At 57.8% G+C, this 26669-nt stretch overlaps 1 protein-coding gene across 1 annotated transcript in view; it reads right to left on the bottom strand.

The window, feature by feature from the left end:
* Window positions 1–26392, bottom strand: part of SLIT1 (slit guidance ligand 1) — a 29768-nt gene extending 3376 nt beyond the window's left edge. Inside the window, exons 1-28 of the mRNA XM_048944461.1 lie at window positions 26160–26392; window positions 20527–20598; window positions 20194–20265; window positions 19571–19642; window positions 7344–7415; window positions 7149–7220; window positions 6907–6978; window positions 6628–6791; window positions 6385–6532; window positions 5848–5919; window positions 5660–5731; window positions 5495–5566; window positions 5253–5396; window positions 4988–5151; window positions 4877–4900; window positions 4525–4669; window positions 4333–4407; window positions 4054–4197; window positions 3677–3820; window positions 3429–3595; window positions 2698–2830; window positions 1925–1993; window positions 1650–1721; window positions 1387–1458; window positions 1173–1244; window positions 606–769; window positions 333–457; window positions 90–187 (exon numbers count right to left, since the gene is read on the bottom strand). Of these exons, the coding sequence (XP_048800418.1) occupies window positions 90–187; window positions 333–457; window positions 606–769; window positions 1173–1244; window positions 1387–1458; window positions 1650–1721; window positions 1925–1993; window positions 2698–2830; window positions 3429–3595; window positions 3677–3820; window positions 4054–4197; window positions 4333–4407; window positions 4525–4669; window positions 4877–4900; window positions 4988–5151; window positions 5253–5396; window positions 5495–5566; window positions 5660–5731; window positions 5848–5919; window positions 6385–6532; window positions 6628–6791; window positions 6907–6978; window positions 7149–7220; window positions 7344–7415; window positions 19571–19642; window positions 20194–20265; window positions 20527–20598; window positions 26160–26377 (2990 nt within the window). The 5' untranslated portion in view covers window positions 26378–26392. The remainder of the gene's footprint in view (window positions 1–89; window positions 188–332; window positions 458–605; window positions 770–1172; window positions 1245–1386; window positions 1459–1649; window positions 1722–1924; window positions 1994–2697; window positions 2831–3428; window positions 3596–3676; window positions 3821–4053; window positions 4198–4332; window positions 4408–4524; window positions 4670–4876; window positions 4901–4987; window positions 5152–5252; window positions 5397–5494; window positions 5567–5659; window positions 5732–5847; window positions 5920–6384; window positions 6533–6627; window positions 6792–6906; window positions 6979–7148; window positions 7221–7343; window positions 7416–19570; window positions 19643–20193; window positions 20266–20526; window positions 20599–26159) is intronic.
* Between the last annotated feature and the right edge of the window lie 277 nt (window positions 26393–26669).

The raw sequence follows: 26669 nt of genomic DNA, 5'->3' as shown, positions 1-26669 counted from the left end.
CGGATATCCCAGGTGAAGAAGACCCCAAATCCCTATAAGATGCTGCCATCCCAATGCCCAAATTCCATCGGTCTCCACAAACTGCTGACCTGAAACTGTCCCTGTCCCCATCCTGGGGCTGGCAGGTGCCCCCGTTGGCACAGGGGTTTTGAGAGCAGCCATCCAACACCACCTCGCAGTCCCTGCCCTGGGGACGGAAGGAGACATGGTAGGAAGGGGTACCGTGCCTTATTTCCCATTCCCCATCCCTCCCCCAGGTGCTGTGGGCAGGCAGAGCCTTGCACCATGCCTCTGCACCATGCACCCTGGGCCGGGAGACCCATTGCCACTACCTTGTATCCAGCGGGGCAGGCACAGCGGTAGGAGCCGAGCGGGTCATTGTGGCAGGTGCCCTGGTTGCGGCAGGGGCTGGAGAGGCAGGGGTTGCACTTGGCCTGGACACTCAGGGCTGGGGGCCCTGCGGGGAAGGGTAGAAGGAAGGAAGGGGCGGTGCGGCTGTAAGCACTGGGGGGCAGCGGTGAGCAACGGGGCCATGTGGAGCATCACCCTGCTGTACATGGAGCGGGAGGCACGGACAGACATATGGATAGACGGACAGCACTCACCTTGGCACTCAAACTTCTTGGCAGGGGTGGTGAGCAGCAGCTTGCCCTCCATGTCGGGGGGGCCAGCGCAGCGGGCAATGCCCGGCTCCTTGTAGCCTGTCTTCACCCAGCTGGAGAGCCAGCGCAGGTTGCAGCTGCAGTACAGTGGGTTGGCCCCGATGGCTCTGCAGGGCAAAAGTGAGGGCACTGAGCACTGTGGTACTCCCCCTTCTGCCTGTGTCCCAATCCTAAAGCATCCCAAGCCCCATCCCACTGTGATGGTGGCAGAGGGGAGTGGGGAGGGCACGGCTGTGAACGGGCACTGAGGTCGGGATGGGTGTGCACCACATTCAGTCTCCTTTAGGAGAAGCTCGAGGAGGCAGCAGCGGCACGAGCCGGCAGCGCTGGGCTCTGCAGGGCTCTCACTGCTGACAGATGGAGGAGTGCTAATCCTGCAGCTCACAACAAAGGGCAGGGGTGGTGGGGATGTGGGAGGCAGGAGCAACAACTGGGCAGGTGTCAGGAGCAGGAAGGGGAGCAAGTCTAGAGAAACCCATGGGGTCTTGAGGTCCCCAGCCCTGGACTCACAGGTGGGACAGTGAGGTGACATCTGCGAAGATGCCCTCGGGGAGGGTGGAGATGTCATTACCATGGAGAGACCTGTGGAGGACAGAGAGCTGCATGATCCCAGTGGCTCCAGGACAGCAAGGGCAGCCCTGGGCTGTGCCCAGCCAGCCAGTGAGGCCAGAGCCCACTGAAGAGTCACTGCTGCCCATGGTGCACAGGGGACACGGACACTCACAGCAGCCGCAGGGAGCGGAGGCCCTCAAAGGCCAGTGGAGGGATGCACTGCAGGGAGTTGTAGCTGAGGATCCTGTGCAAAGGAAGGAGGCAACACAGAGAGGCCACCCCGAGCTGCACGCTGCCCCCCCCCCCACCCATGTCCTACCCCCTCATCAGCTCAGGGCACAGCTTCACTCAGGTGGAAGGTCCCCTGGTCTTTGGGGTCCCCTAGGAACACCCTCCCTCAGACAGGGCAGCCTGCAGCCCAGTGCCCGCACTTACAGGGTGGTGAGCTGGCTCATGTTGGTGAAGGAGGAGTTGCTCAGTGAGCTGATCTTGTTGTTGCTCAGATCACTGCAAAACACAGACCCAGCAGCTGTGGCCTCTCCCGTCCCTTCTCGCTGCACATCCAGTGGGGCACAGGGACACACTGCCAGCCAGCCATGATCCCACACAAAGGGATCTGCAGGGGTCCCTCCTGGGGAGGGCACACCATGGGGACAGCCCACACTGCCACCCCCAGGTCCCAGTGGTGAGCCCCGCTCTCAGCCACTTACACCAGCTGCAAGTACTTGAAGGTGGAGAGCTGTCCTGGCACCTGGGTGAATTGGTTTCCATCCAGGTAGCTGGAAGGAGAAGGAGAGTACCTCGGGGTTATTACTGAGCAGCAGGATATCCCCTTTGTGCACCGAGGCCCCATAGACTTTGTGCTGCAAGAGCACGTCCAGCATAACCTCCCTGCACCCACAGGGGACCCCCTGGCTGGCAGGGAGCTGCACATGTGCCTGCCCACCCACAGACCCCACAAGCTGGTGCCTGGGGCTGCTCCCCAGCCGCCTGCGTGTGTGCACAGCCAGACGCACCGTGCTGCGAGCGTGGGTGGCCGTGTTTGCAAGGCATGTGTGAGAGGGATCTGAGGATGTGGTGAGAGGAGGGTGTGTGAGACGGCACTGGGGTGTGAGGGGGTGGCATACATTCTCATGGATGTGTACAGCGTGGGCCAGCACTGGTGGCAGGCTGCTGGGGACTGCAGAGCCCTGGGGTGTGACAACAGCCCCTGTACATCACCCCTTGGACATGGCCATGGAATCACAGAATGGCTGTGTTGTAGGGGACCTTAAAACCCATGCATTTCTGCCCCCTCTCTAGATCAGGGACCCATCCAACCCTGACTTGGGCACCCCAGGGGTGGGGTGCCGCCCCCTGGGATGGTCCCTACGTCCTCAGCCAGAACAGGGGTGCACCCCATGTCCAGGTACCCTGCGGCACAGACCCCTGCCCACAAAGCAGCAGCAGGAGGAGGAATGCAGACCCTCGGCAATGCACTCACAGCTCGGTGACATTCTTGGGGATACCCCTGGGCAGGGCCTTGAGGTGCTTGTTGCTGCAGCGCACCACAGTGTCGAGGCAGGTGCACTCCTGAGGGCACTGGGGCCGTGGGATGCAACTCGTCTCCTCCTGACCTGCACAGGACACAGGAGACAAAATGTCACTGGGTCACAGCTTGTTGTCCCGCAGGCACTACGTGATGCTGGGTTCAGTGCCTTGCACCTGTGACAGGGCATCACCCACACTCATATCTCCCCTTGGCAGCAAAGCAGGGGTGCAGTTTGGCAGTCTTGCAGCTTGTGGGAATGTGGGTGCATTGCATTCCATTCTATTGCTTTAGGGGTTACGGTTTCAAGGTTAGGGTTAGGTTTGCATTGTAGTCTATTGCATTGCTTTGCATTACATTTCTTTGCATTGCATTAGGGTTGCAGTTAGGATTAGGGTTGGGATTAGGGTTAGGACTGCACTGCATTCCATTACATGGCTTTGTATTGCATTGCATTTGATATCATTGCATTTCATTTCATTGGATTGCCTTGCATTTCACATAGCAAATGCATTTCATTTCATTGCATTGCATTGCATTAGGTTTAGGGCTAAGGTTAGGGTACCACAGAGGGACCTGGGGTATCTTTGGGGTGGGCACCATGGGCTGGGTGACCTCAGTTCACCGCGGGGACAGATGTGAACACGGGAGCAGGGATGGTGCTGGGACAGGAGGGTGCGAGTTACCTTCCTCACACCTGAAGTCAGGGAAGGCCACGTCCTGCAGCGGGATCTGACGGAGGAAGTCAGGGTGTTGGCACCGCGGGTTGCCCGTCACGATCTTCCTCTTGCGCAGCCATTCCCCCAGCCAGGCCAGCTGGCAGTTGCAGTTGAAGGGGTTGGCCAGCAGGTTCCTGCAAATGGGAGGGCATAACTTGAGATCTGGGCCCGAGACCCCCAGCAAGGGGCTGTTAGCATCCCCGGAGTGGACATACAGTGTGGAAAGGGACTGCAGCGTGTCAAAGGCACCCGGTGCGATGGTGCTGATCTGGTTGTCGTACAGCGAGAGCAGGCGCACGTTGCGCAGCCCCGTGAAGCTGTCGTTGTGGATGCAGCTGATGCGGTTGTTCCTCAGCATCCTGCAGAGGAGAGGACACCCCATAATCGTGGGACCCAGCAGATCCTGGGGGACAGGAATCCACCCCCAAAGGCTGCAGCTGCACCCAGCAGACAACAGCTCCAACTCTGGATGCAGGCAAGGGATGGCCCAAAAGCCACAGTGGTGCCAACAGCACCAGCCTGGTGGCATGGGCAAGGCTAGGGGCAGTGGTAGCAAGGGACAGCCCCACCCCCATGGCTCAGGGACACTCACAATGTCCTCAGCCCGTCCAGCCCCCGGAACATGCCGCTCCTCACTGACTCCAGCTGGTTGACGGTGAGGTGCAGTTCACTCACTGATGCGGCCCCCTCGAATGCCCCGTCCTCGATCTCTGACACCTTGTTGTTGCTGAGGTTGCTGCAGAGAGGGGGGACCATCAGGCTGCATCCTGACCCCTCCCTGGGTCCCGCAGCTTGGGTGGTGTGCCTCTTTCATGCTCCACACCATGCCCCTGTGTACCCTCCCAGCCCCCTTGTGCCTTCAGATCCTCACATTTTCTTCAGGTGAGGCAGCTTCTTGAAGATGCCTGTGGCCTCCAGGACGGAGATTTCATTGTTGTTCAGGCGCCTGGGGTGGGCGGCAGGGAAAAGAGATGGCTGCGAAGGGCCTGGCACAAACCAAACCCTCAGCAAAACCCAGCGCCGGTGACATGGTGGCTGCAGGAGGGGAGGGCATGGCACTTACAGCTCGGCTGTGGACTGCGGGATGCGCTCTGGGATCTTAGTGAGCTTCAGGTTGGAGCACTCCACCACGCCAGCCTCACAGCGGCACTTTGGAGGGCACACCACGTCGCTGTTGCACTCACTGTTCAGCTGGTAATCCTCTGTCCCTGTGTGCCAGACAGGGCAGAGTCTGAGGGCTGCAACTGGCTGGGTCCTCCCACACCCCAACTGGTCCCAAGTGTGCACCATAGCCCTTGGTGTGCACAAAGGAGGGGCCACAAGAGGACATTATCCGCAGGGACATCTGTCCTGGGTACACCAGCAGGCCCCGTATGCACACACACACGCTCACACACATGTGGTTCCCTCCTTACCTGGGATGAAATACTGCTCTTTGGCTGCAGAAAGAAAAAGCACATCAGCACCACTGTGTGCACAGCAGAGATTTGGCCACAGCCCCCAGAGGGGACAAGGGTGGTGCTCACCTGAGCAGCGGAACTTCTTGCTCTTGATCTGCCCAATGCGCTTGTTGGCCAGGCGCCGGGGGCTGGCACAGCGGGCACCGCTGGTCTCAATGGGGTTGGCACGGAGGAAATCCGCCAACCACTTCAGATTGCAGTCGCAGACGAAGGGGTTTTGGGCCAGGTGCCTGCATCGAGGACAGCGGGTGACTGGTGGCCAGCACCAAGACCTGCTACCACCGCACTGGGATCCCCCAGGATTCCCTTCTGCAGCCACACGGGCACTCACAGGGTCTGGATGGCACGCAGTGAGCTGAAGGTGCCCTTGGCCAGGCTCTGGATCTTATTGTCATACAGTGAGAGCAGCGAGAGGTTTTGCAGGTCCTGGAAGGCATCTGCCCGCACGCAGTTGATCTTGTTGGCATTGAGGAGCCTGGCACAGGAAGGAAGTGATGCCAACCCTGTGTCCATTTACCATGCCATGACCCACAGCACTAAATGTATCCCTGCAGTGTCCCACCAGAGCCTTACAGCAACTGCAGGGCAAAAAGTCCCCCGAAGACGCCCTTGGGGAGGTCGGTGATCTTGTTGCCATACAGCACCCTAGAGAGGAGGGATGGCAACAGGAAGACAGGTGGCAGTGGCATGGGGCAGCACCCAGTAGGTGCCCTGTGTGCCCCTGGTGTGAGCACTCACAGCGAGTTGAGCGAGCGCAGACCCTGGAAGGCATCTGGGGCAATCTCCGAGATCTGGTTGTTGCTCAGGTCTCTGAAACCCAAAGGGAGAAGGTGGGCTGAGCCCCCTGTCCCCAGCCTTATCCTCCTGCTGAGGTGCTTGCGGCAGCAGGATTTGGGGTTCTGGGGTCAGAAGTGCTGCAAGATTACATCCGACGAAGCTTCTTGTAGGGGGAGAAGGCACCTGGGGGGATGGACTTGATGCCATTGAGCTCCAGGCGTCTGCAAAGAAACAGGGGAGAGGTGAGGCTGGGGACTGGCTGAGCCTCAGCACCCAATGACAGGCTTAGGAGACTGCAAGACCCTAAACTTGCATTAAATCATCCCAAAAGAGCAGCACCTTTCAACCCAGGGACAACTTGCATTTTGTAGTTGGGGCTTTTTCCATTAGGGAGAGTGATGTGAGGGGAACTGTGGTGGTGGGGGGCACAGCAGGCAGCAGTGGGGCTGGGGCAGCACCTACTGACCCAGCAACATGAGTCTGGGGGTGCTCCGCCTGCCTCGCATCCCAATGGGGGCTTTGCGTGGTAATTGGATTCCCTTAAGGAGATTATTTCTCTATTTACATTTTTAATGCAGCTAAATCCAGGGCTAAAGCTGGGTAGTATGAGAGCGGGGTGGCTGAGGCCTGGGACGTGTCCCCATGTCCCCCAGCTTCAAGTGGGGACGGCGGGGTCCCATACTCACATCTCTGTCATGGTCTCAGGCAGGTTGGCGGGGATGGCCGTCAGCCCCTTGCCCCGACAGTCCACGATGCCGTTGCTGCAGGTGCACATGGCCGGGCAGGAGCCAGAGGACAAGCTGCAGAGCTGTGCGTGCGCTCCATCCGCTTGTCCTGCAGGCACAGAGCTCCGGGATGAGCCCCAGCCCGTCAGCAGGGGTGGGCTGAATCAATGGGACACCCGCTCTCCAACACCGGGGACCCCTTACCAGAGCAGCTGAACTCATTCTTCTGGATCTCAGCCACATTGAGGCCGCGGAGCTGTGCCGGCGCCGCGCACTGTGTGAACAGCCCGATGGTGGGCCGCTGGCGGAGCCACTGTGCCAGCCAGGCCAGGTGGCAGTCGCAGAACAGGTGGTTGGAGTGCAGGCGGCTGCGGGCGGCCGGGGCCGTCAGTGCTGTGGGATGGCTCCTGCCCACCACCACCGGCTGCCCTGATTACCCCAACCCCCTCCGGCCCCTCCCGCCCCGCTGGGTGCCGCACTCACAACGTCCGCAGCTTGGGCATGTGGTTGAAGCTGGAGACGGGGATGGACGTGATGTTGTTGTTGTTCAGAGTCCTGCAGGAAGGCAGAGGGAGGGAGGTCAGGGTCGGCAGGTTGGAAATGGGAGCGCGAGATGGTTCAGGGGGCACTGAGCCCGGGAGCAGCAGCACCCAACCACCTCCCCGCGTAAGGTGGTTGGATGGAGAGGTGAGGGCTGGGGACTCCAGCCACCCCTGGCCACTTACAGGACTTCCAGCCCCCGCAGGGCCCGGAAAGCCCCATCCTCTATGCAGCTGATCTGGTTCTTGTCCAGTTGCCTGCAGGAGAAAGGAGTAGGAGCATGGCTGGGATGGCACAGGTGCAGAGTTCCCCACATTATCCGCTGCTGAGCCAACCCAAATCCTCCATATCAGCCCGTGCCTATCCCCACTGCCACTCACAAGTTCTTGAGGTCTGTGGCCCCACGGAAAGCTTTCCTGGGGATGGCCTGAATGAAGTTCTCGCTCAGGTCCCTATGGGAGAAAGAAGCAGGAAGGAAAATGAACACTGCCTGCAAGACAGAGCGCTTCATGGGGCTGCTGTGTTCACAGATCCCAGGGAACTGCAGCCCCACAGCCATGCCAGAGTGATGTGGTTTCACCTGGGGTGGCTGCATGTGCCTGGGACTGTCCAGCGCTGGGATCTCCAGCTCCAACACATGGAGCAGCAGGGCACAGCTCTGGGAAAACTCTCAGTGCTTAAATACCCTGTGTCTGCTGTAATTACAGGTCCCGCTGATTAACTGGTAATTACACTCAGTGGCTCCTGCAGGCATTCCCATGGAGCCTGCCCCATGCGGGAGAGGGCACAAATAATGGGGTCATTAATTTATCACTGTCCATGTAATTGCCTGCTCTGCTCATTCCTGACATCCCACTGCAGTGGAAATGGGTCAGGACAGTGGGACAGCATCCATGTTCTTATCCATACTCCTAATTCCTTGAGATAGCACATCAAGCATTGCCCAGTGTGTGCAAAATACCTGGAAGTCTCCAAGCTGGAGTTTCAACTCAGCCAAAAGCACCACTGCTATGGGAAGGTTCCAGAGGGAACCATCAGCCTTGCTTGCACCAAAGCACAAAGGAAAGGAGAAGCCAAGGAAAACAGTCCCAATCAGTGCACTAGTGGGATGTTCAGACACCGCATGGCTGTGATCTGGGACCGGATGCACAGCCTCCTTCCCACCACATTGCATCACTGGAAGCCAACTGCTGGGAGAGCACCTTTGTGGGATGCAGGCTCCAGAAAGTGCATGTGGTACTGGTATCAGTACAGGTACTGGTACTGGTGTGGTGGTACTATCCTGCCATGGCCCCAGCCTTATTCCCCCTCTGAGCCGCATGGGGCCAGGGCTCACCACACAGCTGGGCACCCAGAGAGGAAGGCAGTGTTGCTCTAAGCCCTGTCTCCCCCCAAATAAGGACTCACATTCCACTGTGGCTGCTCGAGGAAGGAATCCCCCAGAAAGAAAGCCATCTGGGTACCCCCAGCACACGCTCACTTCTGCCACTCACCATGCAAACACTGCACTGCACTGCCATGGATGCAGCCTCCTATCTCTCACCATTTACCCAGTCACACTGTGGCCAAGCAGGGGAAGTTCCCAGCACACTCTGCTCCCAGCAATGCATTCAGATCCCCCAGACAAATCTGGCTCATGGTTCCACACTCACCGTGCCCAGCGGTCCCAGTGTACCCACAGCCTGCAAGCTGTTCACTTACGGCTCAGGAGCCCAATGCAGCATGAGGGGTTGCAGCGCACTTTGCAAGGCCTCCCCCCTTTGCAGTTTTTTGTGACAGGCACACCAATGAAGTGCTGCCACTCAGGTGCCAAAGCCAAGTGGGACAGATGCTGGATGCGAGTCTTTCAGCAATGCCCAGTGCCGGGTTTCACTGCCCGTGCAGTCACACAGCTGACGACAACACAACAAACACATGCTCCGCCTGCGGGATCCTCAGTGCCCGGCACTAGAACGAGGCACGGCCCCTTCCCTCCTGGTGTTGCATCGCTCCCAGCTATGTTTGCTTTACACTTTGGCACCGAGGAAACAGCAGATGGCACGGCTTCGCCTCTCTCCGTCACACAGCTTGCAGCACCCTCCACCGTGCTAGTGTCACCGCGCAACACTCCTGCCCAGCGCTCCTAAAGCCCTGAGTTCAGGAGCTCCTCCTTCTGACCCCCAAGCAGCTGGCTCACCCGCAGCCTCTCCAGCCCTTGGCCACGGGGACCACGCGGCTCCTCGCAGTGCTGCGGCGCTGAGCCGGGAGCGCGGCGCGGTGCCAGACGCGGTGCCAGGCACTGTGCATGCCTCCATGGGGCTGGCAGGGGCTCGGCGGCAGGAGCCAACCCCCCGGCGCGCCGCCCTGCCCGACGCTTAGCGGGGCACCCGAGCAAAACTGTTCGACATCACTTCCCAGTGGGGAGTCCACTCAGGCAAACAAACCCTGGCTGCATTAATTTCCACTGCCAGAGCCTGGCGGGCCGGTGGCAGGGAGGCCGGGGCTATTACCACGCTCCCATTCTCCCTCCTAATCCTGACTTCACACTTTAACCTGATTGAGCCTTGTTTGGAGAGCTGGCTCCCTGCGCGCCGCCAGGGGATTAGGGCTGGACGCAGCGGGGAGGTAATCGCTTCCTAGTGGCGTCGGCCCCCGTGGCCCCTGAGCCCCCCACTGCCTGTTGAGTGCTGCAGAGCCTGGCAGCCTTCAGTTTGGGGCTCCCCGTGCCATATCCTCACCCTATAGATCCCTGTACCGTAGATCTCCATGCCATAGATCCCTGTGCTGTGGCTCCTCAACTTGGCAGCATCCGCTGGGGTGAGCAAGGTGAGCGGTGGAGGGGACCCCATACCCTACACAGGCCTTTTGGGCTGGAAGAGATGCTGCTGCACCCCAGACTGTGGGTGTTGCACTGGATGAGATCATGTCGGAGAAGGCTGTGAGTTCCCCAGGACAGCTGTGAGGGACCATCAGCCACAGGACCACGGCGCTGTGACGCAGCCTGCTGTCCCCACATGTGCCATTTGTCCTGGGGCACAGGGTCAGACAGCAGGGGCTGCCCCACCAGCACAGCTCACACCACCTCCGCCACCTGACAGATGACAGGAGCAAGTGTGAAGGGACAGAACGAGCCTGCTGCATCGAAGGAGATCAATAGACCCATCAGCACTCGCATCAGCTGCTGACAGCCACGTCCCCCCAGGGTTCCCCACCGCAGCCCTGTGGGCGCAGGTGAGAAGTGGCTGCACCCAGCGCGAGCACCCCGCAGTGCCAGCATGATGTCAGGCTGCTGGATTTTTAATGGGCTCCGCCAGCCCAGCTGACAGCAGGACCAAGGGGACAGGGCAGCACTGTGTCTGACTCAAAGTGCCACCCCTGAGGTCAGCAGGAGTCTGCGCGCTGCCAGCTGCCATCCGCCACCCACTGTGTGCAGGACAGTAGAGCTCGAAGCATTGGTGCTAACAATACAGGAAAGAGATTGTATGGCCTCTGGAAGTACCACCTGGGCACAGCCACCACTCAGCTGGCAGAGACTGCCACCAACCAGGATCCCTCTTCCCATCAGCCCTCCGCAGAGGGACCTGCAGCACATCCCATCCCCACCAGATGCTCACGAGGGATGCAAACTCAGGGTGACCCTGATGCTGACACCCCCTGCCCAGCTGCAGCTCTAACCTCTTTCTGCCCCTCCTGGGGCTGCTCGTATGGAGGTTGAAGGGCGAGCAGCTGGCTGGTACAGGGAGCATCCACCCTCCCATTGGCAGCCAGAGCAGGAGCTTCGTCAGGTGGCCCCAGCCACCGACAATTACGTGCTGAGTAAATCGATGGGATGTAATTGGACTATTAAGATCTCATTATCCTCCTGGCTCCCGGTGCTGCAGCCCGCAGCGTATTGGTGAGACCGCGACCTGCATGCAGCCAAAGAGGCTGCGTGCTGCCTCGTGAGTCTGGCTGGGCAGAGGGGGTGGGATGCAATCGCTGCACCCCAACATGCGACCTGGGCAGCTCCAGGCTGTGCCACTGTCCTGCCAACGGGACAGGAGGATGGCAAGTACCTATATGCAGCTTCCCAGAGCTGATGGCGTCAGTGGCACCAGGACTTGATGTGGGCACAGGGGGACATAGGGATGCACAGTGACCACAGTGTTTGTGCAATCTAGGATTTGCTGAGCGGCTCCTGCGTGGGCTGAGCTGCATATCCAGAGGCATGGGCCTCAGCTCCGCAGGAGGGAGGGTGTTGTGCTAACAGAGGAGCTGGCTGAGGAATAGAGGGGAGGGTGGGCGGGAGGCAGAGGAGGAACAAAACATCTGCCACCCACCCTGGAGCCTCTTCAGAGGGGGGAAACAAGTTAAAAGCAGCAGCTCTAATAGCAACACAAGCAAAATAACAAGCTGCACGCCCTGCTTGCCTGTCACCGCCCCCTCCCCACGCCGTCCCTTTGTTCCAGCAGCTCCTTACCCATGGAAGGGGAGTGGGCACGCGGCCCGACGCACAGCCAATGCGGCTCCAGGCTGCCCATCGCAACCCCATACGCCGTGCTGGGCTGGACCCTGCTGGGTGCAGGCAGTGTGCCATGCCGGGAGCCGTGCTGGGCATCGGGGAGCATCGCACCCTGCGGCACGCAGCCCTGCAACGCTCCTCCAAGGCGTAAATGAAAAAGCAAACAGCTCTTCTGCCGAGCCCTGTGGGGAGCTGGCTGGGCCTCTCGTTAGCAGCCTTATCCCGGGGTTTGCTGAGCTCAGAGCTAATTGACTCCCAGCCTCTGAGGCTTTTAATTGCTAATAAGTGTGAAGCCAGCCCTGCCAGCCTTCCTGGATTCCTCCGAGGTGTGAATCAAGCAGCCCGAACCAGCCAGGCTGAGACACCCGGCCAGGCGAGGAGCTGTGCTGCCCAGGGCTCAGCCGTGCCAGAGCGGAGCTCCTGCAGTGGCGGCTCCCAGCCCTGCTCCCAGCTCTGGGAAGGGGTGAAGCAAACTCCACCCACCGTGGTGGCAGGGTGCTGCTCTGCACCCCATTTTTCCCCCCCCTAAAAACAGTCAAATTCCAACACACGTAGGCTAAAAATACACCCTGGTCTATCGGGGGCTCTGCCCGCTCCTGCATCTCTTGGATGATTCTACCCAACTTAATTACATTCACGGGTATGAAATCACCAGTAAGTAATTAGACAGCCCCGTTCCCACTTAATACGCCAAAAGCTGCCTCCTAATTAAATATTATAGGGATTTAAAAGCATTTCTGACAACATATTAGATATGTAAAATGCTGCAAATTAGCTGGCTCCGCCACTGAAACGCTGCCAGGGAACAATGCGTCTTCGCGGCTGGGAAGAAATCTGGGACATCGCTTCATGTAAATTGGGAGAAGGGCCCATTCTTCTGGCACTGCTTCTCAGTGGGGTTTGGCATTGGTGGAGCACAAAGGCTGCAGCCCTCTCCGTGGCGTGCAGTGTGAACATCCCACTGGCAACCTGCAGGGCCAGCACGGGGTGAGCCATCCCTGCCGCAGCCCCTCTGTCCAAAATGCAGATGGCTTTGGACTCATCCTCACATGCAGCCCCTGCACGTGGGGGTGTTGGGATGGAGCCAGTGGCCACGGCATGCTGCTGGGCAATGCAGCCCAGCCCAGCTCATAGCTGAGCTAGTGCAGGGCTCTTCCCCTGAAAGCAATACAGAGATCAGGAGGTTTGTAACAGAAACAGCCGGGAGCAAAGGAGGGGAACGGCACCAGTTGTCTGCAAACTCACAGGGTGTTTGAAATTCACACTTCAAAGTTAATATCCAGCGGCCTGGGTTGCCTTTTCTGCACGTGGAGGCAGGGAGCAGGATTGCACCTACTGCAAAAGCTGGGTTTTCCCCCAGAAGCATGGCTCAGAGCCAGGCTGGGATGGGGGATGCAAACCAGGCCAGGCTCAGTGTGATAATGCCCTCTTGCTAATCCCCTGGGATTCAGAGTCTAAGTGCACCAAAGCTGGGCTTTGGGCTGACACCCTGATTGAGAATCTGCCACAACAAGATCCCCCCAGTCATCTGCAGCCTCTGTGCAGCCTCCCAAAGCCTTACATAGGGCAGCAACTGGAGACAAACCTCCCTCTGCAATTGGGCACCAAGCCCTCTGCTCAGCCCTGAGCTGGTACAGAACCTCCTCCAGGGCTGCAGCACCTTTTCCAGGGAGCAGCAGCCTCATCCCCTTGATCCAGGGCTAGACCAGGGCATGGGGATGTTGTGCACAACTGGGGAAGCGGTCCCACCTCCTGCTTTGCAGTAGGAAAGGGATGTGCAGCAGCGCTGCCAACAGCCTCTGCCCCTCATTATTTTTTCACTGCAAGAACTATCCTATCCCTTATCAATAATTCACAGGTACAAACGATAATGCTCACTGCCCCGGTCTGGGAGCCACATGCTCCTGGCAAGAGGGATGAGGCCCAGGCGATCGCTATTGTTAATGCGCGCTGTGCGGGGAGGGGGGAGGTAAGGAGGATAAATATTTAACACCGCGTCTCTGAGCAAACATCCATGAGGGCTGAACACGGGTTGTACACAGAGCTGCTCCCTGTTAGCATGCTTAAACCCATTAGAACGGGAGGACCCCCCTCCAGTGCTCAGCTTTGAGAGGGCAGCTGGAATAGGGCCCTTCCCTGCCCATTCCCCCATGCAGAGCACAAAGACGAGGCTGTTACCTCAGCCAGGAGCACCCCCAGCTCCCCGCAGGGGCCGTACCTCGGGCCCTACCTTGGTGCTGCTGGGTGGCCACGCTGTGCGGCAGCGTCACAAAAGGGACACAAAGAGCCACACACCGCTTCCTCTCCCAGCCTTTCTTTTTGCCGTGTCGAGGGGCAGCTTGGAGTGTAATTCCCGGGAGTGGGAGGGGAGAATAGGTGTCATTGTTGAAGAGGCTGGAGGGGGAAGAAAGAAAAAACACCCACCAAAAAACCCAACAAAACTAGCACAAAACCCAAGCCTTACTGATGGGAACACAAAGATCCCCAGAGTGTGCAGGCAGAGGACCGGGGAGCAGCGGGCTGCAAAGGACACTGCGTCCACCTCCTGCCCTCTGAGCACTCAGTGGCGAACAGCTCTCCTTGGTGCAAGAGCCAAATGTATGCCTACTCTGAATTTGTCTGCTTTCAGCCTCCAGCTACTGAGCAATTGCATGCTTTTTCTCTTTACATTCCCATTGGGTTTTTTTTTTGTTTGTTTTTGGCTTTTTTTGTTTTTTGTTTTTTAAGAGAATTAATGACACGTTTACAGTCAGGTTTCTCCCCACACAGGTAGGCAGGGACAGTGATGAAATCCCTCCTAGCCTTCTCCCACAAGCACTAAACAGGTCGAACACTGCAATTCCCCTCACTTGGAGGCAGCTTTTCCAGACTCCCAGTAATCACTGTCTCGTTTCCCAGCATCTCAGCACCACGGGCCCTAAAGCAGAAGCACTGCTCCCACCGGTCCCACGCAGTGCCCCCCCCCTCCCGCTCTGCCCACCCATCTCCCCTAACCCCACATCCTACAGCAGGCTGTGTTGTCGCTAAGTCATTTTCAGCATCCCCAGACGCTGCTCCCCGCCGTGGAGCCTTGACCTACATTTTTCCCAGCTGTGTGACCTCGCGTGCGGCTGACGCCAGTGCGGGTGTTACAACGGAGCTGCACGCTCCCGTTCATCCTGTAGGATGGGCGCTGTGCCGCGCCACCTGCCCCAGTCCTTTCGCCTATCAGTCCAAACCTGTGGTTTCTTCCCCAGCAATGCTGCTTGCACAGCACTCACCATACACTGGAAGAGCAAGGGGGCAGCCAGAGGGTTGGCCAGAGCCAAAGTTGTCCTAAAGGGATGGGGAACCCAATGGGGCGGGAGCAGAGCCCAGCCGTGATTTCCCTGCGAAGCCACTGTCAGAGATGCTATGCTGATTTTGCAGAATATTAATGTTTTCATTGCCATATCCTTCAGGCAAGAGGAAAATGACTTGCAGAAGTCTCGGTATATCATGTCAGCGCCGTCGCTACTTATCAACCCAATTTGTCAGCTCGTAAAAAAAAAAAAAAAAAAAAAAAAAAAAAAGGATATCTGGTTTGTTTGACGAGAGCAATTTTCCATGTGGATTGGCATTAATTATCCTTTAATTCCTCCCTGATTGCCATCCGTGTCGCTGCCAGCGCTGGGACCAGCAGTGCTGCACTCACTCCAGTGCAGGACCTGCTGCTCTCTAGGCAAGGAGTGGGGTCTGTGCATCCCTTTGGGGTCCTATTGGGATGGGGACCTGCCTGTCCTGCCAGAGACCCTTTCTTCCCAGGACTGGGAGCCTCCTGGAGAAGCCAAGCTTTGCTTTCTCTCTGGTTAACCCCCAGCTGGGGTTGGATTGTGAGGCTGTTTCTCAGTCCGGGATGCCCATCTGGAAGCCATTAGGCACCTTTAATCCCCCTCATCCATTCTGGTGCTGTCTGAGCTTCCCCCAACCCAACACACACAAACGCTGCCATTCAAGCAGTTAATTTAAACAAATTCTGTCCAGCCGCCACCTCGAGCAGCAATGAAAAAGCCGAACAGGGCAGCTCAAAGCCAAGGGGGAAGAATGAGAAAAAAATAATAATGAAAGAAAGAAAGAAAAGAAAGAAAACCCACTCAGATACCCAGAAAGACCAGCTGCATCCTCCCGTCCCAGCCAGTCCTCCCCTCTCGCAGGCAATCAGATAGCATGCAGGCTGTGTAATTGGATGGCAAAGGATAGAGAGAGACATCTTAAAGCTCGGGTCTAATCTTATTAACACCCGGCTGCGGGGATGCTGTGAAATTGCGGGATGCAGGAATGAGCAACACACTGCTGTGCCTGTGGGGAAGAGAGCAAGCGAGGCGGAGCGGGATGAGGAAATGCCTCTGGTCTGAGAGCATGTGATGGAAATGCCACCAAGCGTTGGGAATATGGCTTTTCCATATTTATCCTATATGCAAAAGCCACTGCCACAGACTGGCACGTACCCAGCACATCCATGCATTTTGCTGGGTATGTGCTGGCCTGCGGCAAATCTGGACCTTGAGCCCCCCAGGAAATATCCCAAGTGGGGATATTTCAGCCCCCAACCCACATCCCCAGGACCCTGTTGCCCAGGCAACCCACAATAGCACCAGCCCCTGAGAAAAGCCCAGGACTTGGTTGGGGTGTGGGGGGGGAGGTTTGAGGGGAAATACCCACCCACCTGTGGGGCTGAGGGCTGGACAAAAGCCCCTTTGAGTGCCGCAGCCCCTATTGCTGTGCATGAGGATGAAAGGGATGTGGATTCCAAACTGGCACTGGATGAGTCTGGGGGCTGAAAGAGGTTTTTTGGGGGGCTGGAGGGAGCATCACTTCCCAAACACTCAAGGGGCAGCCAAGCTCCTCTCACCTGGAGAAAACATCCTACCTCCAGCCCTGGGATCTTAATGACTCTTCTCTGAGCAGATCCACCTCAAACTCCATCTCCCACCAGCACAAGGCGGGGGAGAGGAGGGGGGGATGAGGAACACATTGCATGCCCCTACTGCCATTTCCTGGTTTATGGACAAGATGACAGTGAGACATCTTCAGTTACAAACAGCTCCCTTGGGAGCAGTAAAAATTTATCCAGCTTTTCCTGTCCTGAAGGGAAATACACACACACACAAACGAGGACCAGTGCCTCAGGGAAGTGCAGAAACCTGGGGGAGGGGGTGGGTATGACCCTGTAATCCACAGCTCTTATGGGGGACCATGGCGGTCGATATCTGGCTGGTTAAGTGAGGATAAGCCTGGGATGATCATTCATTTAGCACAGCCGAGGAGCTGGCCCACACCTCCCCAAACCCACCGCCGTGCGTGGCACATCACCAACCACATCTGTGGGATATGCGTGCCGGGGCACTGAGCTACCATCTCCTTTAAAACCAACGCAGAATGCTCCTTTCTGCCACGTCCTGGAAATCAAACTACCGAAGGATAAGTCTGCTCACAATGCTTTAAAATTGCTTTGAGCCTTCCTACGAACAGAGCCATTAAAGCAGGAGGAAGGAAATGCCTTTATTCTGCCACCAAAACTCACAGACAAAGGGATCTGCTCCTGTGAACGCTTTCTAACTCTTTCAGAGGAACAAAGGTGGCACGGGGCACAGTGCAGGCAGCGAGGGCTGCAAAGTGCAGTGCTCCCGTGGTTAGCACCCAGCACTGGGAAGATGGGTCTTTGCTGTCTGCTTGTTTGCCTTGTAGGATGTAAATTCCCATTTGCTGGGGCAGGGAGGTGAACAGGGCTGCCCTGCATGGGACAATACACAGAGGGGCCCTCTTGCTTCAGCTCCTTTGCCTTAATAGCATTGGGAAAGTTAAATCTGGGATGTGCACCAGTGCTGAGAGGTGGTGGGGCAGATCTGAGGGGTGAGCACGGTGCTGGGATGAGGGTGGGAAGCGCCGGAGCACCACAGCAGCCCCTCGCCGCCCGCCTGGCAGCATCCCCACGAGGTCACCTCCCCACCTATTAGTGGCACATTTGTTTCCCCGCGTTTCCTTAGAGCTGTCACGAGCCACACTGACTCTTTGTTCCCGGGGGCTGCGGTGGGGCCTCTTTTCCCCCTCCCCAGCTGGCTGGGGGGGTCCCACCTCGCACAGACCCTGCAGCCCCCCCCAGCCGTTCCCCTCCTGATTGGTATTCGGGGGGACGCGTCCCATCCCGGCCCCCCCAGCCCCACTATTTCCCCGACAGAAGGGTCTTTGTTGGGGAGCGCAGGGGGATCCAACACCCAGAGCGGCTGTACAGCACAGCATCCCCTGCACCCAGACGTCAGCATCGGGGCACACCACCTCGCCCCAGTGTTTCTCCATCTCTCTCTCCCGGGGTTTCTGAGGAGCGGTCACTGCTGCAGTCTCACGAGCAACGCCTCCCACGCGCAGCCAGCCCCATCCAAGCAGGGCCCGCTTTGTTATCCCTTCCTCCGACAGCTCCTTTTTCACTTGTCACCCTGTTTTGCTACTATGCAGCTCACAGCTTCCTTCTGCGCGGTCGTGGTCTCCTTCTGAAGGAGGCAATTTGCATTTTCTCAAGTTATTTATCATCGCCCGATTTTTTCTCTGCCTGCCTTAGTAAGGGCAATTTGGGCTGTTTTGGGGCCAGACACAGAGATGGCAGTGAGGAACTGCCCCACAGCTCACTGCAATGCCCCCTCCTCTATCAGAGCACCCAGCTGCAGAGGTCACCTTCTTGCCTGGGTGATTTTCCCCGGTGGAAGCAAAGATGCATGTTTTATCAGCTCGCCACTTTGCGGGAGACGCACCCCCCAGCCCGCCGCGCTTTGTTCTTCCGTCCGGCGCTGACAGTTTAATTAAACCCGGTTTGAGATGGGGTCACCTGGGTCAGGCGCTCTCCAGCAAAACCTCAGATCAGCGCCATTTCCAGCCAGAGGCGCTGCTTAATGAGCTGTCCGCTCGTTAGGGCGGGTAGGGATAAGGGAGGCCACGCAATACCCCTTGCCACCATGGGTCCAGCACAGCCCTTTTGCTGCCACTTCTCCTGGAACCACCCTGGGGGCACCAGGGCAGGATCCAGCCCCACACACAGCCCTCTGCATCCAAAACCCCAACCCAAATCCGTTATCTTGATGCAACAAATGCTTTCTATAGCCCAGATCTGAGCAACTTATTGCAGCTCACATGGAGCTGGGAGACCACAAAGCACCACCAAACTGAATTCTGTTTCGACACTGTGATTCAGGAGGTGGAATAAGCCTCCCTCCATCCTGACCCGAGCAAAATTCTCCTTTCTGTGCCTGCAAGAGATCCCCACGGCCATTGTATGGCCAGGGGCAGGGAAGGGGCGGTGGGGCCACCTCAGATCCATTTCATAAGGTCAATAAGCACAGAGCCTGGCAGAGGCTCCAATTTCAGCTCAAGCAGAGCCAATTTCGATTTACCTTGAACCCATTCCCCACTGACTCATACCCCCACAGCCCAAGCTGTGCTTGCTGCAGTTTCAGAGTGTCCTTATGACCTCCGGCATCACCGCAGCAGCGTGGTTTCAGATCTCACCTCCCGCTAAGGCAGCGTGACGGCTCTAGCCAAGCTCTGCACTGGGCACCCCTTCCCTGCCGTCCCCAGCACAGTCCTGGGTCACAAAGCCACCAGGAGAGCCAGCAGCAGGTTCCCTAGTGCTCCCAGGACCCGGTGCCACCTATTGCTGGGGGCTGCAGAACTCAATGTAAACGTTAATGTTTTGCAGTGTTTTTGTTGCACAACGGGCGGCTGGAGGATGGGCCGTTGCTGGCGCCGTGCTACGGCACAGCTGAGCTCAACAAATGCCATTTGATAATTAATTGAACGCCTGTGCTATCAGCTGCCATTACCTAGGCCCATCACTGGCTCTCAGCCACCATTTCACACATCCCACGCTGGCAAACCCACACGGCAGTTTAACCCTTCATTAAACACCGGCACCAACTCCTGGCATCAGTCACAGCCAGCATTGCCTCTGGGCACAACCACACCCTGGCAGCATGGGGACCAGAGATGTGGAGCATCCATCCATGCTCAGCGCCCAGCCCAGGCCACCACAAGTTTAGGACAGGGCAAAAATAATCACCAACCACCCCCCCAGGGGCTGCCCCTCCTGCCCCACACACCCCTTGCAGGGGAGGTACTCACAGCCTGGACAGAGCCTGGTTGTGCTGGAAGAGGAGCTCGGGCAGGGTGTGTAGCTGGTTGCGGTTCAGTCGTCTGCAGGAAGAAAGAAAGGGTCATGGTAAGGAGGGAAAGCAGCCAGTCTCACCCAGGATACAGCTTTGGGTCGCTTCTGCTCCCAGGTGATGGGAGCCAACTGGGCATTAATAGATTTACTCACAATATTGCAATTATATGCAGACAGGACTCCAAGCTGTTAAATGCTGATTGCTGTTTAACTGTGCCGTTAACCTGCTGCTCACTCAGCTCCTAATATTTGCTTGAGCAGCCTTGATAGGGTTTAAGCTGCTGAGCTATTTTATTGAATGCTGAACTGTAGCTTACAGCTCCCTGGTTCACATGCAGGACACAACTGATAACAATGGCAGTGCTTTGTGTTTAACCTGCCCCTCACCTCAAAGGCATCAGAAAGGGCGTTAAGATCTATAGAAACAGCACTAGGTTTGCTACCCACACTGCTGTGCATCAGCAACGCTGTTTGAAGTCAAGCAGCACAGATGTGCTATGGGTTAAGGCAAAAAGTAAAGGATGCTTGCAACGAGCAGAACTGGCTGCCCCATGCCACCTGCCCGCACACCACCACTCACAGCCGCTCCAGCTCCTTCATGTCATCAAACGCCCCACGTTCCACCACACTGATCTGGTTCTCCATCAGCTGCCTGCAGAGGGACATAGAGAAAAGGGGTTAGATTTTGGAATAGTGGTCCGCAACCCAGCCTAACCACTCCCAACCCAGCTCAGTTCAACCCAACACATTCCAGCTCATCCTATCTGAATCTAGACTCTTTCTTCCTGCTGGAAGCCCACCATGCCCCAGCCCAAAGCTGATGCCAACCAGCCGGCACCACCTGAAGGACTCAGCCCCATCCCTATCCCTCCTGGGTGCCGCAGGCTGAGCACACTTCCTGCTGGGAACTCACAGGACACGGAGCTGCTTCAGTCCGGAGAAGTCATTCTTGTGGATACGTGTGATGTTGTTGCCATTGAGCTCCCTGGGAAGAGAAGAGACAGAGGTCAGCATGGAAGCACTCAAGAGCCATGCAGTTACCTGGAAATTCCCCCAAAAACGGACAGGCAAGGGCCAAAGTACAGCAGTGATCACTGCATCTTTGATTAGGAAAGGGGGCTGGCCCTGGAGAGGACACAGCCCACAGCCCCTGGCCAGCAGTTGGCTGGCCACGTTGGCATTGCTCAGGGACTACAGAGCAGCAAGGGGTGCCTTGCTCCCCCAGCATGCCTGTCTCAGTGCTCATGTCCCCCAGGACAGGCATTCTGCAGCCATCATAAATGCAACGTGCTGCCCAGCGAGGCCAGCAGCCCCTGCCTGGATGTAAACCGCCCCACAGGGCAATGCAGCAAATGTCTGGCAGGCTCATCCTGAATTCATGGAGCCACTCAGAGAGGCCAGGAGCAATGAGAAAACCAACAGCTGCCCCCAAGAAAAGTAGGATGGCTCCAGGCACACAGCTGCAAGTCACCCACAGGCATTAGGATGGGTTCAGTGCTCGGCCATCTCACACCACTGAAGCAACTGCCGGGAGATAAGTCACACCCCAAGGACTTCTGCCAGCCCAGTCAGCCCCTATGTCCCACCTCTTGGTGGAAATAAGGAAGAAAGGCTTTTGCATGAGTGGTCCCCAACCCATCTCAACTCAATCTATTCCAACTCATCCCATCCCAACCCATTCCATCTCAACCTCTTTCTCCATCCCGACCTGACGCCTGCCTCCACCAGTTCCACAGCCATGCGAGGAGCCGGGGTCATCGCCGGGATGGCCCCAGAGGCAGCGAGCAGCGTGTAGGGCTGCCCGGTACAGCCTGCGCAGCCGCGCACCCCGGGGTGCTGCCATTGTCCCGCTGAAACGGCTGATAATGGCTAATGAGTTCCAGCTCGGCGTTATAGCCTCATAATTACACAGCTATTCAGCGACTGAGATTGCCGGGCTCCTGCCATTATCCAGCCGTGTGTGCCTGTGTTGGGAAGGAGGCGGGAGGGGGGGTACGTTACTAGGACACAGATGAATGCAAGTGGGGAATGAATAGAGGCTCCCCAGCCCCAGCGATTAAACCGAAACCCATGCTCAGGCTCCACAGCCCCCCGGCTCGCTCTGCCCAGCACTGGGCTGCAGTAAATGATGACCCTCACAGCAATATGGGAACAAACAGCAGGTAAAGCTTACTTGTAAGGATGCCGAGGCAACCCTGCCGTTTAACTTTGTGCCATTTTTCCCCCTTGGTTCTTCCCGCAGATAAATCACAGCCTGCCCTGCCCAGCACACCGGCTCCCCACGGTCCAGCTGCATGCTGTCGCCGTGCTTCCCTCCCCAAGGTGTCTGGGGACCACTTGGCAGCACTTCTGGGAAAGTCATTTTCATTGCAACCTTGAAGTTTCAGAACCCCCTTCCATTTCTCCCCAGGAAGAGGAAAGTCATTACAGCAAGCGATCCCCTCGCGACGCCACTGGCGGATCATCCCGCTCCCAGATGGGATGTCGGCGCTGCGCAGGGCTCATTGCTGGATTTGCATAGTCTGGGTTTATATTTGGTTTCTATCTTTGGATGGCTTATTCCACTCCCGAGGGCTCTGCTGTGTCTTTTCTCCTTGCAGCGCCTCAGCTACACCAACTCCGCTACAAACTCAGAGAGTACAAATGCTGAGCAGCAATTCTTTAAATACAGCCAACGTGAGCAATATTTCCCCTGGTGCTGATTTATTGGGGAGTCACAGTGCTGGAGGTAATGCAGCCTATGTGCGCCCCGCTGCGAAGAGGGGCAGAGCTCCAGCACACTCACATCTCTCCCAGCCTGGTGTCATCTGCAAACACCATAAGCAGCTCTCTTCCCTCTAATGGGGACGCCAAGGAGAACGAGACCCCAGACTGACCCCTGTGCTCAGCACTGGGGGACAGAACAGCTGCAATCTTTCATCCTACACTTTTATTGCATTTTTCAAGACTTTCTGAGATTTCAGCCGGCTGCTTGAATGCCACCGGGCCGCAGCGCAGGCTGTGAGCTGCAAAGCCCTCCACAGCCTTGGGGAAACAAATCCTTCCAGTGCCAGCGCAAAGGAATCCTCACTGTGTGGATGCCCCATGGAGCAGGGCTCTGCGCTGTCTGGGCTCATTTCAGAACAATTGCTCTTTGGTGAAGAAGAAATCAAGCCCACAGCTCCAGCCCCTAGAGCTTGAGGCACTCTGTAAGCTTTTACGAGGTACTAACCCAGGTTAGCATCGCGATAAATTTTTAAGCGCTACAAACAGCATTGATTGTGCCACCAGCGCCGAGGAACGGGAAGCCTTTCTGCTCTCCCTAAGCTCTCTCTGGGGTTTTCATGCCAGAGCCATTATCTGCCGGCAGTCAGATGCGCAGCGTTGTGGTGCATCTTCTCCAACCACTCTCTGTCCTACAAGATGCAACTCTGCCCGCACCTCGCTTTGCTCAGCCCTCCCAGCATGGGGACAGCAGGACACAGCACCCCACTGCTGGGATGTGGGGTGGGGATGCTGATGCCCAGCCCTCAGCTCCGGATCTCCCATAGCATCCCATGCTGGGGCTTCCCCCCACCGCAAACCGTATGGGGGAATGTGGGGTACCCCCACCTCCCCAGCTCTGTGTGCTCACTTCTCTCCCACTCTCTGTGCCAAGCGCTGCTCCTTGGCTGCATCGCTTGAAAAATTCATCTTCCCTCTTTTCTGATCTTCCTCCTCCTAGCAGCCTCTCTCCCCCATAGGATGCTCGCCTCTGCTATTTTGAGAGGCGAGTGCATCCGAAATGCACGCCAGGAAGGCAGGCGCTCAGTTGAGTCTTGGAGCCTGGATGCCCCAACTCCCCCCCGTGGGCTGCACTCCCCTCAAGCATCCTCCTTTTATAGCTCACACAAACTGCTCCATGCTTCTACCACAGGAAAATTCATTAGAAAACATCGACAGAGGAAACAATGAAATAAGGAAGCATGAAACTCAAGGCAAATGCATGCAGCGTAATGAGCCTGGCTGTGCAGAGTGCACAGCTGTGAGCATGGGGTGCCTCCTGCACGGCTGCCACCAGCGCTCCAGGACTGCAGCAGTGGCATTTGCAAGCACACGCAAGGGGCTGGCAATTAAGCTGGGAGCAGCTTCCCTTCCTCACGCAGAGCAGCAGAATGCATCACCCCAGAGGAGCGAAGTGGCAGCACGTTTAAGGCAAAAATATCTATTTTAAAGGATGCTATAAAACAGGAGCGGAGAAGGGTTTATTGGGAAGCAATTGCTGTGTGAGGTGAGAAGTGGTCACCAGAGGCCAATCCGATGGACTTTATTGCCTGTTACCCGTGACTTCTCCCAGCCAGGGGACAATAGATCCTCTGCTATCAGCCTCAGCTCCATCAATACAAACACGACATAGTTTTTTAAACTAATATTTTTCCAGCATGCAATTCCACGGAGAGCGAGAACACACCGTTACCATGGCAATATATAGACAGCATCTGCCTTGGACGTAGCTGAAGGGAGAAATTGGAATAGAATTGCAAATTTCCTCTGTCCAGGAAGGCTCCTAAGGAAGCACAGCTCTGGGCTGGCAGCGATGGGGTGCTGTGGGGTGCACAGTGGGGCTTGGCCCATCGGAGAGGGGGAAAAGGGGCAAGAGGGACAATGCTGTCATCAGCTGAAAACTTCCAAAGAAGAAGCAACTGCAAGGCAATCAGCCTCAATTCAGCCCTCATTAGCAAATAGCCGTGCTGGAAGCAGCCATTTGACAGCGGTGAATTTGCAGCGATTCTGCTGCCACAGGGAGAATTACCTAACAGGGCGACCTGCTCTTTGGAGATGCTTCCAGAGAAAGCCACCAAAGGGTGTGATACAGAAGCAGCGTGAGCTCAGACCTCACCCCTGCTGCTGCTGCCTCGATCCCATAACAGCAGAACCCAACACCACCCAGGGGGCACTGCAGGACACCTGGGAGAAAGCCTGCTGCCTGCAGACGCCGTGCCAGGTGCATGGTGCAACAGGCAGGCAGCCTGGCAGCAGGGACAGCCTGCTCCTGCTGCATAGCCTGGGGGCGCGAGGTTGCAGCTCATTTCTGGGGAATCTGAAGTGGCTGCTGAGCTGCACCACCACAAACGCGCTGCTTGGAGGTGGGACCTGCTCTGCACAAACACCTTGAGCACCTGTGAGGGCGTGCAATAATGCTGCGAGTAGTTTCCTGGCAAACAACACCCACGTGAGAGCAACACGTCTGCCTCAGCTCAGCCACCAGATCTGACTTTGTGAGAACACAGAAACCCCACGTCACCCCACAGGGATGGGCAGGGTGCCCAGCGGGACATCAGACATGAGCAGGACCAAGGGGAGAGGTGCCCGTGGGGCAGCAGTGAGACACCCCAGGGTCACAGCCCACCCATTCTCTGCATCAGAGTGATGCTGAGCACAGCCCAGTGTGGAGCAGCTGCTGCAGAGCCCACCATGCTCCCCAAGGAATGGATAAGGCTAGTGCAGGAGTGGCTGTGCCCAAGCCATGCTCCAGCCCTGGGCACCCCAGAGCTCACAAACCAACTCTATAGGTCAGCAGCTCATGGTCTCGGAGTAATAATCACTTGAGGAGGATAATTACAGCAGGAGAAGAGAAAACCCCATGAAAGCAGTGCCTCACAGAGCTCCTGGCGCTGGGTGCAGCCCAGGCGGCTGCCAGACTGCCTGCACACACAGTCCCTGCCTGCCAGCCCCTGCCGTATGCACAGAGCTCATTCACAGCCCAGTGTGCAGCAGAGCACAGCACTGGGGCAGGAGGAGCAGTGTGTGGCTGCCCAGGGCCACAGTTCATGGTGCATACTGCCAGGGGGCAGAGGGAACACTCGCTGTCCCCAGGCAGAGCAGAGAGGCTGGGAACAGCCCTGCTGGGAGCAGGGTCACCCATACACCAGGAACCTATATGGCTACACTGTGACTATAGTCCATAGGAGAAAAGTTCTCCCTACAGGGACCCACTCTGAGGACCCCTCAACGTTTATGGGAGGGGGGCTCAGCAGGGGGATGCTGGCGCAGAGGGCTTGTGGGGTTGGAGGCTGCTTACACTGCGGGACACAGAAAGCACAGGGATGGGACCCGATCCCTGGCACCACACATATCACTTCCAGGAGGGATTCCCAGGGACAAAGGGGTGCAAAGGAGCTCAGGGTGGTGAGGACCCACAAGCAGCCTCTCCAGCCGCATGGGTGTCCAAGGACAGGTCACAGTGCGGACAGCCGTATACCTGCTTGCGGGCACACATCACAAGCACGGGCACCGGTGCAAACATCCCTTGGAGCACGCAAGCCCCTGGGCGCTGTTCTGACCCCCGCCAGCTCCACACATTACACACGTAGACACACGCGGGACCCCTCACACATCCCTCCCACAGCCAGCTGCACAGGCACCGTGCCCCGCCGGGCGGTAGGCACACACAGATCCCTTCTCACCGCCATGGACGGGACGCTGTGGGCGCACTCCCTCCGCGCGCGTCCCCTTGGACTCCCGCTCGCAGCCCCCCGACGGGCTCCCTCCGCCGCGCCCCGCACAAAGGAGCCCCGCGGTACTCACAGGCGCTCGGTGCCGCGGGGGATGCTCTTGGGCACGGCTCTCAGGGCCGTACCGTGGCAATCCACCGTGGTGCCGCTGCAGGCGCAGAGCGGCGGGCAGGCTGCGGCGCGGCCCCGGCACAGCGCGGCGAACGCCAGGAGCCAGGCGGCGGCCCGCAGCCCCGCCGGGACCCCCGCTGCCCCTCCGGGGGTCGGGGCCGCGCCGGGCGGCACAGCCATGGCAGCGGGCAGCTAAACGGAGGGAGCGCTGCGCATCACCGGGAGCGCGGCTCGGTTTGGCACGGCACAGCCCCGTCGAAGCGCGCCCGCACTCCTCACTGCCGCCCCATCCCGCAGCCCAGGCACAACCTCCGCGCTGGCTCCTCCCCCCCTCCTCCCTGCCCGCCCCACCGAGCCCCCCCCGCCCGTTGCCACCGCCCCTCACCGCGCCTCCGATACGGTAGCGGGAACCGTCGGGGTTCCGTGCCGCGCTAAGCACGCGGCTCCTCTCGGGACGCTCGGGCTGGGCACA

Source organism: Lagopus muta, chromosome 5 (genome assembly GCF_023343835.1).
Source record: "Lagopus muta isolate bLagMut1 chromosome 5, bLagMut1 primary, whole genome shotgun sequence".
Lineage (NCBI taxonomy): Eukaryota > Metazoa > Chordata > Aves > Galliformes > Phasianidae > Lagopus > Lagopus muta.
This window is presented reverse-complemented; position numbering and strand designations above follow the sequence as displayed.